The 16,477-nt window shown below is 34.1% G+C and overlaps 1 protein-coding gene across 3 annotated transcripts; it reads left to right on the plus strand.

Moving 5' to 3' along the window:
* Positions 1–1,586: 1,586 nt before the first annotated feature.
* LOC144973086 (Parkinson disease protein 7 homolog) lies at positions 1,587–16,127 on the plus strand. Of its 3 annotated transcripts, none has more exons than XR_013645478.1 (7): positions 1,587–1,694; positions 8,491–8,593; positions 9,679–9,840; positions 10,638–10,707; positions 11,173–11,253; positions 11,799–15,222; positions 15,559–16,127. XR_013645478.1 is itself a non-coding variant. In XM_078915107.1 (6 exons), exons 2-6 carry the CDS (start codon positions 8,510–8,512, stop codon positions 11,957–11,959), a joined length of 558 nt encoding a protein of 185 aa, XP_078771233.1. In that variant the 5' UTR covers positions 1,587–1,694; positions 8,491–8,509; the 3' UTR covers positions 11,960–16,127. The 3 variants fall into 3 exon arrangements, 1 of the variants encoding a protein (XP_078771233.1); XR_013645483.1 differs by lacking the exon at positions 1,587–1,694 and adding an exon at positions 1,829–1,974; XM_078915107.1 differs by having other exon boundaries at positions 11,799–16,127.
* Positions 16,128–16,477: the final 350 nt, after the last annotated feature.

The following is a 16,477-nucleotide window of genomic DNA, read 5'->3' on the forward strand; positions in this document are numbered from 1 at the left end:
TAAACAATAAAAGAAAAATTGGTGGACGCTTTTTTGAGTTTATGGTTAAATTCATGATTTGGCAACTAGACTTTAGTCCTTTCTCTCTTAATCTCATGCCGGAGATTATTCCTCCTCTAGGATTGAATGGACAATATTGAGGGTGAAAGAAGAAGAAGGATGAGGAGAAGAACACATTTGGACAATTGCTTGCTACGCTTTGAATGTGACGTAACTTTACCGCAAATTACTTTCCGCAATAGCTAACAAAGCCAGCTACCCAATCACTGCTGGGTAGACATGAAGGTTGAAAAACACATAATAAACAAACGGAAAAACAAAATAAACAAATTTTGTTTTCTTATTGCATCCTGAATCAGGTCCCGTTTCTTGTGAACTATCATTGCCCAGACCTTGGTGTGTACCATCTTTTAAAGTGTTGCTGTCGGCTTGGAACCCTTTTCAAAGTGCATTGAGCGCGTTTGATGTATTTTGCACTGTAAAAAAAATCTTTTGACTGTAAGTAATGGTGACAGTAGTAGTAGAAGAAGAAGCAACAGTAGTTCTAGTTGTAGAAAGAAGAGGAGGGGTTGCTCAATAGCTCATGCGCTTTTCGCTAACTCTGCGCCTATGCGCGCGTGTGTGGCTTCATTTCATGAGGAGTAGTGTCGAGCGGAAGTCTCGATGATACCTCAAGTCATCGGCCACCAACACTCAAAACTTCCCGAACTCGATGACCAAGGAAAAGTCGGGAATTCCCGAGAAGTAGCACTTCAACTGAGCTTTGGATGGCTTTTTTGTATTAAAACTTAAAATACATTAAATAAATTCACTTTGTATAATAATAAAACATTGATACCTATAACCATTTTGATCTATTTACGACGTTTGTGTTTTGTTAGCTGTTTAAAATATGATATAACGTCAATACCCAATACCAATGACTAGGTATTGAATGAAAGCACCGATGACTAGAGCGATGCTCGAGACTTTTTTGAGTCTCGAGACTCAAAAAAGCATCGAGACGCAAAAAAGTCTCGAGCTTCGCTGGAATCATCGCCGACGAGAGAGGGGTGAACAATGCAGATAGTACACATTGTTAGTAACGCGTGCGTCGCTCGCGCAGTATAGTCTCGAGACTCGGGACTCGGGACTCAATACGAGAAGCATCGACGACCAAGATTCTCGAGACGAGAAAAGCATCGAGAACTAAATGGAGGTCGGGAAGTTCTCAGTCGTCGATGACCTGACTTCTCAAAACCTCAAAGCGTCGATGACCTTTTGGTGACCCGGATGCCCTCCCCTAATGAGGAGTCAGCAGCAGAAACTGTGACCTTGACCTGTCACGGCCGACATTAACTTAGTAACCACTTTGGCATACAATATACAAGCACAAGTACAAGATTTGGCAAATTTTGAACACTTTTACAGTTCCTTCCCAATATATATATATTATCAGAATTATAGTAATTAGAACAAATATCAAGCTGCACTAATTATTCAGAAATTCGTACCAATTATATTTATTCCCTTTTTTTTCTTTAAAAATACTTTGTAGAGATTATTTTAAAGGCTCTGGCACAAATTACAAGTCTCGACCTCAAAGGTCAGGGCCGGTTAGGGTCATGGTGAACCTAATACGTTGAGAGTTGAGAGTAGAAAAAAAAAGAAAGAATTGAAAACAAGACCGAAGAAAGCCGTGGAATTTTGTCATCGTAAGTCTTAATTTTACATTTTCTTGTAAGTAGAAAGTGCTGTCTAAATTACTCAAACGGAACGATGTTTTTTTTTTATGTTAACGCATTATTTTTATAGCATTTCATTTAGTGATTACATTAATTCATCGGACCTCTCAGACTCAGATTAAAGAGTAAGAGGCCGAGGTCATTGGCATTGATTGGTCTGCATTCACTTTCATTTTCACCAGTATAATAATATCGTTTTCACTCAGACAAGAAAACAAACTCACGAAATCGGCGATCTTGCTCGCATAAGGTACTTTGTCAAATAGTCAATACCGTTGAATTGATACTTCCCAACGGTTCCCATTCATACCCCATGTTCATGTTCAGAACAGCTTTCGGATTTGCTCGCCTATCGATCACCGGTTTGTTGGTTTCAAGGAGGGCAAAATGGCTCTCTTACCCTTACTTTGGACACTAAGCCACTACACCCAAGGAACATATTTATTGGCTAACCTTTATGGTATGATGATAAAAGTGAAAGGACCACTTTTATCAGAGCAAATTCTACATTGAAAAGTTCACGTAAAAGTCTAGTTCACAAGATGCATAAGGTATTGGATCCCCATCACTGCAAATCTAGGAGCCAAGCAATTGAACTTGAACAAAATACAGTGGCTGCGGCTATTCGGACTCGAGTCTGAATAGTCTCCCGTGGCTATTCAGACTCCAATCCCAATGCGCATGTGCAAGCAACAGGTTATTTGGACTCAATATTCTTCCATGGCAGTATAGTTTGTTTTGTTTTTTAATATTGATAATTAAATAGAATTGATGCCAATCAAAACAACAACCATAGTAACCCTATTTGATAAGAAAGACAAAATCATTGATCCAAAGTAACAAAGTATGTTAAAGTAACTGCGGTCTACACAGCCGTTTATTACACTAGATATCTTTCACTTTAGTTTTCTACCACCTCACCCCCAATGGGAACGACCCACCGTCGATGACGGGGAGACCATCGTGTGGTTACGTCATAACAGATGTCCAGAACGTGAAAACTGGCCTATATTTATCCCCGCAGGTAGAATGCACCGCTTGGATTTCATTGTCAGTCAGGCTGTAGGACAGATTTCGTAAAATCGTTCATTTTTACACTGCAATTGCTGACCATACACTTCTTCTATATTTTTCTATTTTATATGGATATAACGACCACATTTTCATCTTCAAGACGCAATTATTTTCATTGATATCAAGAAATGGTGAGTATACTTTATTCTCTCTTGAAAAATGTATATTTTTCTATTTAAAATTAACCTGAAAAATATTTTTAATTGTTTAAAAAATTCAAATTGATGTTATCTGAGTTTTGTTACCCTAACACATGGTAGTAAATATAAGAGTAATAATCTACTTTTAATATAGCATTTATTTCAATGATTTGTAATGACCGGTTTCTGCACAATGAATGTGTAAACACATCTTGTCTAATTCTTTGTTGGCTAACAAAATAGTCCCGTATTCAGACAAACTCCTGAGACATAAGAACACGAGTCCAATTGTGATGATAACGTTATTGTTGTTGTTTTATGGTGATAATGATGATGATGATGATGATGATGATGATGATGATAGCGCAGTAATAGTAGTAATCGTAGTAGTAGTAGTAGTTGTAGTAGTAGTAGTAGTAGTAGTAGTAGTACACACACACACTCAGAGAGAGAGAGGGAGGGAGGGAGCGTGTGTGTGTGTGTGTGTGTGTGTGTGTGTATAAAACTCATGTACGCACATTTTTAGCACGGAACGATTTTTATTGCTTGTTCAGTCAAGTTCTCATGATTTCTCTGTGAAAATTGAACTTTGAACCTATAACTTTCACACCGATTTGCCATTCCGTCTTCACGATTCGCAAATTCCCTCGATATTCTTCTACATCGAGTGGGAGGGGCTTATTTGACTTTGCCGATGACCGACTGGTGGACGATTGAAATTATAATTGTCCTTTTTCAGCAGCCAATTGGAAATGGGTAATTGTAAACATCTGATTGGCGCTCCATGGAGAGAAATCAGTTTGGAGGTCATGGGATGAAATTGCTGGAGAGGTGGAGTAAATTTTAAATGAATTGAACGTAATTCGGGGCGTTGTCAAGGTGTCAAATAAGACTCTCGCAGACCGGTGATAAATCAATTTTTTTGGCCGCAAATGCTACAGTAAACTTCTTTCTCTATCTTATTTTTGCTAAAAATATTTCAGAGTGGGTATATAGCCGGATTCCATTTTGAATAACGGGCATTTAGAACTATATTTTAAAGGAAAATTATTACGTTATTATTATTAGCAGGCATCTAGGCGATCACTATCGTATTATTACTAACAATCAATAATATTATTATAACTCTTATAATTACAATTATTATTATTATTATTATTATTATTATTATTATCATCATCTATCATCATCATCATCATCATCATCATCATCATCATCATCATCATCATCATCATCATCATCATCAATATCAATAATAACTAATAATTTTTTTTCTTTACTCAGATGAATGGTCATACTGAAAACAAGCATTGTCTCAATGCAAATGGACTCTGCCGAATAAGCTGTGAAAGGGCTCAAATGAGATATGTGGTTAAAAAACATTTCATGCAAACTGCTCCAGAATTTGGAAGTGAAGTTCCACCGATGAAAAAAAAAGAAAACAGAACGTTGGTTAATTAGATGCTGTTTCTGTGAAATGTAACAATCAGCTGTTCCTTACAATAATCGTGAGGTTTTACGTATGTTAATAAAAAGTATAAAAATGTGTTAAGATCTAGACGTCTATACAAAGTTCAAAGGAATACTTATAACTTATCTTTACCTATGATTGTCAATTTATTTTAAAATAACAGTTCATTTTGATTATCTGATCATTAATCCTCCCCCCCACCCCTCCCATCTTTTTCAATGAGTTTATCACAATTTTTTATTGTCAAAAAATGGATATTATATATTTTTTACAATTATCATTATTATTATTATTATTATTATTATTATTATTATTATTATTATTATTATTATTATTTTATTATTATTATTATTATTATTATTACAGTGGTGATCAAGAGTAAGATAAATACCCCTACACTGATATTATATGATTATTACTAGTATTAGTATTACATCGATATCACGTGTTTCAACTGATTCACAATCATCATTTCTGTTATCCACGATGCTTCGGTTGTTCAATAAGGAGACCATTTTCAACAAATTTCCATTTTAAATAGTATTAGCTATCTGGTCGGCGTCCTTTTTTTTTTGTCGCAGCACTGGAGAGAGGGAAAGAGAGAGAGAGAGAGAGTTGTGTGTGTAAGTGTGTGTGTGTGTGTGTGTTGGTGTACATAAAACTAATTTATGCAACGTTTTACCACGAAACAATTTTCATTTTACCACCTCAGTTTAATCTCTCATCAGTTCTCTCTGACAATTGAACTTTGAACCTATAACTTTAACACAGCTACGTCATTCCATCTTCACGATTCGCACCTCACCGCGATATTCTTTTATGTTGACTCGTGGTACAGTCAACGGGGTTGAGAGAAGAAGATAGATATTGAGTGACATCATCAAAAGCGATGTGATCAAAGCTGGCGGATCTGGGTGGGGATCCTGACCTCCCATAGCGGGCAGGGGGGTACATACTGTGTCTTCTATCCCCCTATGTCTGTTTTCCAACATGCTTTCTGTCTTTGTCTTGGAATGAGATTACTTGGTTTTTTACCTGGCCCTGGTCAGAGTCCTGGCTGGGAGGGAAACAGTCAAATGCAAAGTTATTGTTTTGGGAGGTGATATTTTTTTCCTTGTAAATCATCTCTCTGTTATGCATTGTATTGTTTAGTTTGCATGTTATATTATATAATTTGTAAACATTTGAGTGTATTCCTCTCAGTTGGGGCCTCTCCTTGTGTCTGGATGGACTTTTAGGTGATCTCAAACTAGGTACTTTGATGGTGTGCTCTTGGAATCTACATCTGTTCCCTATTTGAACCAATTCCCCTTTGTCTCACCTTTTCTTTTGTGCTTTAATTGTAATTCTAGAACTTTTTACTATCCCATTTTCTTCCTTTTTACTGGCGCTTATATGACCTTAATGTGTTGCAAGTGCCGTAAAATCCTTAAAAACAAAAACAAACAAAGCTGGCGGATGGTTGTGTAACATCAGAGACCAGTGACTGGTCTACAAGGCCTATCATATTCGTGGGTATGTGTGATTTGAGTAGGAGGAGCTTTCTTGACTTTGCTGATGACCGAGTGGTGGACAATTGAAATTAGAATTGTCCTTATTCAGCAGCCAATTGGAAATGGGCAATTGTAAAAAGCTGATTGGAGGCTCCATGAAAAGAAAGCAGTTTGAGGGACATGAAAGGAAATTGCAGGAGAGCGTGGAGTGGGGAGGAGTAAATTATATTGAATGAATTGATAGTAATTTAGGGCGTTGGGAAGTTAAATAAAACTCTTGGAAACAGGTGATGAGTCAATTCTTTGGCCGCAAATGATTCTTTCTTTCTTTTTTTTAATTTCCTTTCTGTCAGAGTGGACATATAAAGGCAAATTCCAATTTTTTTAAACGGGCAATTAGAAGATATTTTAAAGAGAAATTATTGCGTTTACCAAAATTAGCAGGCGTTTAGGTGATAGCCACTATATTATTTTCATGAAAATGATCACGATGATGATGATCATCATCATCATCATCATTATTATTATTATTATTATTATTATTATTAATATTATTATATTATTATTATTATTATTATTATTATTATTATTATTATTATTATTATATTATTATTATTATTATTATTATTATTATTATTATTATTATTATTATTATTTATTATTATTATTATTATTATTATTATTATTATTATTATTATTATTATTATTATTATTATTATTATTATTATTATTATTATTATTATTTATTATTATTTATTTTATTATTATTATTATATTATTATTATTATTATATTATTATTATTATTATTTTTATTATTATTATTATTATATAGTTTAGATCTATACAAACGTCAAAGGAATTTATATAACTTATCTTTTCCTAAGCATTGTCAATTGCCATTACTAAAATCAGTTCGTTTTGATCATTTGTGATCAACAAACCCCTACAATTCGGTGATTACGCATATTTTTATTGCTGTCAAAAAAGGATATGGCTGTACAGGTGAGCGGATATCTCAACAATGTTTCATTACAAAACGACTTTGATTATATATTTCTACTCTGTGAATATTGATGATTATTGCAGTATTTCTCATAAGTCTCCTCTTGTACTCCGTATCGTACATTTATAATTACATCAGAGATTCTTGAGATCGTCTAATTAATATTTTTGTGTAGTCATTAATCCTTTTCCGTTCTTTTTAATATCTAAATTTATAAATAAACTGGTTATATATTAGATTTTTATCAAATTAATTCACCTCAATCATAAAGGTAAGCTAGTTTGACATCCTTCTAAGCTCAAAGTTACTTGTATTTATCTCAATTATCAAAGGGGTGTCTGAATTGTAACAACAGTGTGCGAATTGGGACAAGTGACTAAGTCCCATAAATTAAGGCCAAACACTCAAAGTCTGATAATGGACAAGTATTTTACCTAAACTTTTCACTTAAATGCAACAGTTATTTTGACACTTTCTCTTAGTTTGTGGCCATGAGAAGTCATTGAGCTGAGAGATCCATTTTGGGTGTCCAAATTGGAACAACCTACCCTAATACAGATTCCAATAAGTAATCATTCATTTGTCTTGGTTTCCATGTGTATGTGAAAACACATTTGAAATATTAAGTAGGGTCTTTGATATATGCTTTTTCAGGTGGTAGGCGATTGAAACCCAAGTTTTGTTGGAAGGAAAAAATTGTAATTATATGTGATGGTCTGATTGGCTACAATGGAATTTGTCATTGTTGTGGAACCTGGTGAAGGACCGTTTTTTTAATGTAATGAGGAATGTTTTTGAAAGCTGATAAACCAAAGAATGGAATTTATTGAATTTTACTTTACAAAGACCTGTTGATGACCAATCACAATGATCACTACTAAATAAACTGACAAGTTTCTCACACTGTAGTTTTGAATATATATTGTACTTTTAAGCATTTGAGTGTATCTGTTGCTTGTGCCTGGATGGGACTTTTAGCTAATATCAAAATTAGCACATTGGTGGATTGCTTGTGAATCTTCTGTTCCCTATTCGAACCAGTCCCCTTTCTCTTACTTTAAACTTCAAATCTACAACTTTTCTCCATTATCTTTCTTTACTCTGGTGCTGAAATCATCTTAAAGAGTCGAAAACTCATAAAAACAAACATCACACCTTCAACTATGCATAAGTAATCTTTAAACTAAATCAATTTATTCTTACAATGCAAAGGTAAAAACAACAAACTTTTTACTGCTTTCCCAGTCATTAGTAGAACCATAACCATTTCTTTGCTACGGGTATGTGACTTTATGTGCCAATAAGTTTATGAAATAATCCAATATTTGATTAATTTCACACACTCTGGTACATTTGCATTACATTACTTACTGTGTGCCAGTATTGTCGAGATCATTGTTCTTTGGGAAGGACATTTCAAATTTAGATCATATGGTCTGCACACAGCGTTGACACATATTTTTCTTTCTTTTTTTTTTCTTTTTAAATTGCAATTTTTCAGCTTTCTGCCTCTTATAATGTGTATTCTCAAATCCAATTTGCAATTATAATTTATGATGTTGCATATCTGCCTGCATTTTTCAGCCTAACTCCTCCAACAAAAATGCCTAAAGCATTACTTATTTTAGCTGAAGGAGCTGAGGAGATGGAAACTGTCATTTCAGTGGATGTTATGAGGAGGGGAGGTGTAAGTATAATGTTGTAGGTAGGACATTGATGAATGATTTAGGTACAGTACCTATTACGTTGTTATAAAAAAAAACAAAAAAAAAAAACAATTGGTTGTTGTGTTACGTTAACAAGTTTTCAATATTTTCATGTATCCTTCAAATTGGAACCTGACTTAAGAATTGAAGTAAGATCATTTTGCTTAGGGACAGGCTGACAGTGTGATTTTAAGAAGACCAGGACCTTAAGTGAAGGGGTAAGGGAACGAAACTATGCAGATTGCTAATGATTGCAATCAAACTTAATTACCAAGGCCCATTTAAATTTTCCTTTGGGTTTTTTTTTCTTTTATATTTTAAAACTTATTTTATTTTGCATTGTTTTTGTTGTTGTTTCTTTTAAAAACGAATATTTGAGACTGGTAAACATAAATAAAGAATGGCACTAATACCGGTCTGTTGAAAAGATAGTTACTAACATACAGTCAGTTGATAATTAACTTAATCACTTATAATGCACAATATCCACTAAACATGCTCAAAGCACTTTATATGGGATCCCTAACCAATAGCAACACAACATGTAGGATGAGATATGATGCATATTAGGCGATATTACACTTTTTTCTGACAGAGACAATGCTGTTAATGGCCAGATATTCATTTTATTCCTGAGTGTGGTGAGAGAATGTGATAAAGGGCCTTTTCCAAGGACCCAACTTTGCGCTGCTGAGAGCGTGACTTAAACCAGGACCTTCCAAGTGTCATACCACTTGACGACATAGCCGCATAGTCCAGCAAAACACTTTTAATTTCATTGTTAAATATGGGGCTTGAACAGAGAAAAGGATTTTGTCTCACAATTTTTCTTACACTTAATAATTTAATAATCACATAAGAATATTGTTCAATGTGTGTATGAAGTTTTTTGTGAGTGAATTTGATCTTCATGTCTTATTTTATTTCTATATTTATAAGTCTTAAAACTGGGTTTTCTGTAAATTTATATAAAATGTTTCTTGGTAAACACTATCTAAGCCTCAAGGCCGTGGGAACTTATCAATCAATTAATTAATTTTTATTCATTGGTTTTTCTACTTTTTAGTTGACAGTTACAGTTGCTGGTCTTGATGGAGATTCTCCTGTTTTGTGTAGTCGTGATGTACGGGTTGTTCCAGACACAAGTCTGACCTCTGCTTTGTCATCAGGGCCTTATGATGTGGTGGTTCTTCCTGGAGGGTTGAAAGGATCCAATAACCTGGCTGCTGTAAGACAAGATGTATTTTATCTTTATTAATTCTATTTTTTAAGATAATTCTTTACACCAGTTTGTATATAAATAAGAATTTTAAGGATCTTGAAGATGTGAGTGATGATCTTGTATGAGGTCTATCATTTTGACTTCATTCTAGTGTGCATTGGTGTTCCAGTGCGGAGTCCATTTTTATGACTCTCTTTAAATAATTTGGATCCGACGAATATGGTTCATAAGTTTGCTGTTTGTTTTGACAATTGCAACTTCCAACTTCATGATTTCATGCTGTTGACGTTGATCAAGAATAAACAAATAACAATTCCAAGCAATGGCCTAGAGTGAGATCAGAGCAAAGCTTTTAATTGTATAGAGTATTGTTTTTGTATTTTTCTAACCATGTAATTGGTTTTGACAATATTTTACAGGATGGGCAAAACATCATTCCACAAGTTCTTGCTTGATGCATAGCAATATCCATCCTGTGTTGTAAGCATGTGCTGTTTATATTGCACTTTTTCATTCCAAATGGGTAGGAGATTACCGGGAAGACGTTCGATTCTGAACATTATTAGGTATAAAAAATATTCAATTTTTCCAATTACATGGTTAGAGAATGACACCATCGATGTGATGTATCATATTAATTGATTATAAACCATTGTATTATTGTACAATTGTATTATTGTACAATGGGTATTTAATATTATATGAAATTCAAGTGAACACATTCTTGACTAATTGTTCATATTGAAACCTGAACTATCATAAGAGCTATATATTTGTAACATATTTTCTTTATAACGTTCCAGTCTAAAGCAGTGGGCAAGCTCCTGAAAGATCAAGAGTCAAAAAATGCTTTCATTGCTGCTGTGTGTGCAGGTACATTAAAAATCGTCACTTTGACTTAAGTTTGATATAGCTAGGAATACATAATTCTTGATCATTACTGTTGATCAAACATTTCCAGGCAAAAATATTGTTTAAATTGTTATTTTTTCACTCCCGGAATCCTTAATATGATTAATTATTGATAATTGAATATGAAGTTTGATGAATTTCAAAATGATATATATGTTTTTATAATCCTGAAGAAAAATTTTCATTGGGTATTATATTTGAAGAATCACATTTGTATCTGCATCTTCCCTAATTTAAGTTTCAGAAATAACAGAAGACATCTCACTCTCGAGAATTTATGTTTTTGGTCATCTGTATCATACAAGTTCGTAGACATCACAATGCATCCTTTCTTTCACTGACTTTAATCAAACTTGACTCCCACAATAGCCATATTAAAAAACAGTGATGCCATATTCGTGTTTATTGTTGATTTTTCATCAACAGCTCCAACAGCCCTCCTTGCCCATTCAATTGCAAAAGGAAAGACAGTTACATCCCATCCCAGTGTGAAGGAAAAATTATCAGGTTAGAGTTGTACAACAGTAAACCTTTCTGTACCTTAGTGAGGCTTGTTATCAAGATAATGACGAGCCCCTGCTCTATCAAATTAATGATAAAACGTTTTGTTATACCATGGCTAAAGCAAAAAGAATTGACAAACAAAAACAATTTGAAAACAGTTCTTTCAACAAACTATTAATAATCTGAAAATGCTGAACTCCTAACAATCACTAAGCTAAAAAGACTTTCCAGTGACGTTCATAAATGAAAAATTTTCAATGTTTGAGAATTGTAATCATTATTGACAACAATGGTGCGACATATAGGAAGTGCAATCTTTACACTTTATGACTATGGGGAGGCATCTCAATAATGTCAGAAAATTATAATTGCATTATAATATCAATGAGCAAACTGTCTGATTTTCTTCTCTTTTTTGAGTCATCACTTGAATTTCGGTTAACTTATTTTCATTATGCCCAGCCCCTTGAATATTTTAGTAATTATTGCCTGTTACTTGTAATCTTTGCTATTTTTCAACAATTGTTTTCATTTTTTTTTCAACCCAGATTACTACAAATACAGTGAGGACAGAGTTGTGGTCGATGGTAAATTGATTACAAGCAGGGGGCCTGGCACATGCTTTGAATTTGCCCTGGCAATCGTAGAACAAATTCAAGGTGCTGACAAGGCCAAATCATTAATAGGACCCATGCTTGTCAAAATGTAGGTTGTAATGACAAAATGATAAATTGTCTGTATTTTTATGTTAAATGACTCATTTATACAATACAAGTAGTAAATATTTGAAAACTTTTTACGCAAAATATGTTTCTCAAAATCAATTTATATAATTTTTCTTTCTTTGGGTGTGTCACATAGCAAGTTCAACACTTACAATGTGAGGTCGAATAAAAAAATGTGTTTAAAATTTCTAAATTTGAAGCAATAATAATTATTATTATTTAGTTAAATTTTGTAGAAAAAAAGATCTATATAAAAGCTTCATATTCTCAAAAGAGAAAGAGCATTTAACACAGTAATAATGATTTGGAATAAAATGTCTGTCAATGAAAGAGTTTTAAAGATATTCGTCTTTTAGTCTTCATTAATCTCACCTGTGTATCCTTTCCTTTAATAAATAGGGCATTGCAATAAGTTAGAACCAATCTAATTTGTTTCATATAAGACAATTTATATTCTCAATAGGCTTATATTTTCTTTAATCAAACAATGAGGTATATTTTTAAAATTTAGTTAATATTGGCGATTATTGTATTTAAAAAAAATTAAAATGTTGAGTTTAAATTGAATTTATGATCATGTTGATTTTACTCTTGTCCTATTGTTGCCATCCTTGTCTCTGAAGGAAAACATTTTTATGAAATAAACAATTAAACTGGAGAGTGAACAAAACTTTTTTTCTTAGATTTGTTTCCACCCACAGTCTAAACAACTTCCAAATCAAAGAATGTTTGGTAAATTAAAATAAAAGATGGGTCGGGGTCTCTTGGCCTTCTAAGGTAGGCCACAGAAGTCACTCTTCCTGAGTCTTCTATCTCACTTTATGTTTCCTCTCTCCACCTTTTCTCTGTCTTAGTTATGGATTAGATTGCTTGGATTTTTCCTGGTCCTGGAAAGAATCCTTAAAAATAAAACTTGAACATTTATTTAGCCCTCATCCACTAAAATATTCAAAGCGCCTTACAAGAGGTCCCAAACCAAACAGCAACACAACATGACGCCTGTATGGTAATATCACAATTATTTCCGACAGACAATGCTGTTAAAGACCAGGGACTTATTTTCACTTTGGTACGGTGAGAGACCGTGAGTAAAGAGACTTTTCCTAAGATTCAATCATGAACTGCTCAGAGCAGGATTCGAACCTTGGACCTTTCAGTTTGAAGGCAAGTGTCGTACCACAAGACCACATAGCCTCACTCTTTAGCAGCTGAGAGTGAAGCTGTCAAATATATAGAGTCAGAACAGATATATTTACATCATTGGGATCTTGGATAAAATGTCGATATATCAGTCCTTCCAAAAAGTGAAAGGGAAATAATGGAAAATGCAGGATAACAATAATGGGTGTTGACCTGGATGGGTGGATGGCCTGTAAAGGGAGCAGATTTTGGAATTCAGGACTTTTCATTTTATTGAACTTTTAAAAATTCAGTTATTGTGGTCCGTTTCGAAAGGCCGTGAGTCATTTTATAGATACCTCAATACTGGCAATTACGCTAATTAAGGAAGTGCTCTCACTATGTTGCACAAAGTAGTGCAGAGCAGTATCAAGGCGAGTACTGGCAAGAGGAGTACTGACCTGGCTTATAATTTCTCTAGATCAAGCTGCTGGCTATAAGAGGAATAGGAAAGATATAAAATAAGAGGTCTAAGCCTTAGTGCCATTTCTGAAACTCAGTCTTGATACTAGATTGAGACTGTGGGATTGGCAAAGCAGATTACGATGACAGGTAGAGATTCTCGCACACATAGTGGGTGATTGCAGCGAGCCCAATAGCCAAGTAATATCGGCAATTCATAGTACCAGTGTCGTGATTAGCACCCCTCCTCCTCCAGACCTGCTGCAAAATGTAAAGCAGTATAGGGTCTGCTATAGCAGTATGGCTGGAAACTGGTTCTTATGGTGCATGCAGTGTATCTCCTCATCTAACTCTGCATCAGACATTCATACCTTCTCGTCACATCAATCAATAGAGCGATGACTTTTTAGAATCATCAAAAGGACTTATTAGCCATTTGTTGATTGGTCGATAATCTGACAATTTCATCAGATGTATTGATCTCTTCACAGGATATTTGACTGCTATCTCATTTTTTCACAGGTCGTTATTTTGCCTCACATCAAGATAGCTGCAATTTTATTGACTGTATTATTTTACCTGACTGCAGGATATCATTAGCCAATTATAAATTGTATTCTTGATTGCTTTTAAACTCATTATTCTGGGTGGGGTTCCTGACCTCCCATAGTGGGCAGGGAGGTACATACTGTGTCTTCTATTCCCCTGTATCTATTTTTCAACATGCTTTCTGTCATTGTCTTGGAATGAGATTTCTTAGTTTTATCCTGGTCCTGGCTGAGAGGGAAACAGTCAAATGAATCTTGGATGTACCACAATAAGTTAAAATTAAATGATAGTAAAACTGAGATTTTAATGTGTGGAAGGCCGAGTATCCTTAAACAGGCAAATAAATCACCTATTACTCTCGGAAATAGCACAATAGAATTTTCAAAAAAAGCAAAAAACCTTGGCGTCATCATTGATAAAGATCTTTCCATGACAAGCCACGTGAATAACACCATACAATCTATGTACATAGAAATGAAAAAAATAAGCAAAATTCGTAATTTAATACCGAAGCATATAGCAGAACTTTTAATTAATTCCCTTGTTTTATCTAAATTGGACTATTGTAACTCCCTTTGGGCGAATTTAGCTAAAGACAAAATTAGCAAACTTCAGGTTGCTCAAAATAACGCAGCCAGGCTCATTGTACGCAATAACAAAAAAAAAACCGTCAGCAACCCTTCTTCTCCGTGAGTTACACTGGCTTCCTGTGGAAAAAAAGAGTTGCCTATAAGATTTGTACTGTTGTCTACAAATCCCTGAGCACGAACAGTCCCTCCTATATTAAAGACCTTCTAAACATATATGTCCCCAATAGAAACGAGGTCAAGCAATGACCAATCAATCCTTGTCAAACCTAAGCCATTGCATAAAATAGGTGAACAATCTTTTCAATTTTCGGCCCCCCATTTTTGGAACTCTCTCCCATCACACGTGAGATGTTCGGATTAGTTGACAACGTTCAAATCTCGCTTAAAGTTGTATCTTTTTACGTCATAATGTTGCAATATTATTATCATGTTTTGTTGTTGTTAAATTGAATTCGTATCACGTTTCCTTCACACTTGTCTCACTGTAATATGTTTCGTTTTATATCACTGTAAAGCGCTTACAGCCTGTGGCGGGTGGTTGGATGGGAGCATCACCCTTGAATCATATACCTATGATGTTCGCATGGGTGTACGATCCGATAGTGATGTCGTTTCTTCTTCTCTTTACTAGCCTATCCTGCTTCTTTGGTTTGTGATTGTATTTTTGACAGGGGATATTTTTTTTTCTGTAAATCTTCTGTCTGTTTGTTCTTGGTTATTTATAATTTAGCTTATGATATCTTTAGGTTATGATTTTGATTTACATTTGTACTATTTTTGTTAGATTGCTTGTTTTTTTGTTTCAGCGGTCTCTCATATAACCTCAATTGTGTTGGAAGAGACCTAAAGCAACAAACAAACAGCCTGTGACAACGGGGTAAAGCGCTATAGAAATGCCATTTATTATTATTATTATTAATAGTTAGTTTTGGGAGATGATATTTTTTTCCTTGTAAATCATCTCTCTGTTATGCACTGTATTATGTTTTGTATAACTATTATATATGATTTGTAAACATTTGAGTGTATTCCTCTTAGTCAGGACCTGTGCTTGTGTCTGGATGAGATTTTTAGTTTGATAGTGTGCTCCTGGAATCTACATCTGTGTCCTATTTGAACAAGTTCCCCTTTTGTCTTCTCTTTTCTTGGACACTTTAATTGTAATTCTAGAACTTTTTACTATCTTATTTTCTTCCTTATTACTGGCGTTGATATGACCTTAATGTGTTGCAAGCGCCGTAAAACCCTTAAAAACAAAAACAAAAAAAAACTCATTATTGCTGATATCGATATACCACTATGTTGATATATCCATCTTCTGGTAAAAATTATGTCGATATACGTAATCCTCATTTACTAATTTTTTGTAATAACAAATTTAGGATTTTGATTTCAAGTTGATATAAACGTAATGTCGATATAAGCATTGTCACTAAGCACTGTTGTTGACTTTTTTTTGAGAGACGATGTTTTCTTCTTATAAACCATCTTTCTGTACTATTATAGATTTTAGTTTGTAAGCATTTGAGGAATTCCCTCATTGCGGGATGCTTTTAGTTAATGTCAAACAAGGCACACTGATAGATTATTCTTAGAAATCATTCTATTCCACATTTGAACCAGTCCCCTTTGCGTACTTTTATTTGGAGATTTTTACTTCAGATCCTCCATTATGTTCTTTTTTATTACACTTAAGTGACATAAAAGTGTCCCAGGCACTGTAAAACCCTTGAAAAAAACAAAAGCAAAGCACTGTAGAATAAAAAAAGATTATGCTTTGAA

This window comes from Berghia stephanieae, chromosome 1, assembly GCF_034508935.2.
Source record: "Berghia stephanieae isolate SIO BIC M18660-M18661 chromosome 1, UCSD_Bste_1.3, whole genome shotgun sequence".
Taxonomy (NCBI): domain Eukaryota; kingdom Metazoa; phylum Mollusca; class Gastropoda; order Nudibranchia; family Aeolidiidae; genus Berghia; species Berghia stephanieae.

Coding starts and splice junctions, on each gene's coding strand:
- LOC144973086 (XM_078915107.1), top strand. CDS start 8,510: ATGCCTAAAGCATTACTTATTTTAGCTGAAGGAGCTGAGGAGATGGAA. Junction 9,841..10,637: donor GATCCAATAACCTGGCTGCT/GTAAGACAAGAT, acceptor ATAACGTTCCAG/TCTAAAGCAGTGGGCAAGCT. Junction 11,254..11,798: donor TGTGAAGGAAAAATTATCAG/GTTAGAGTTGTA, acceptor TTTTCAACCCAG/ATTACTACAAATACAGTGAG.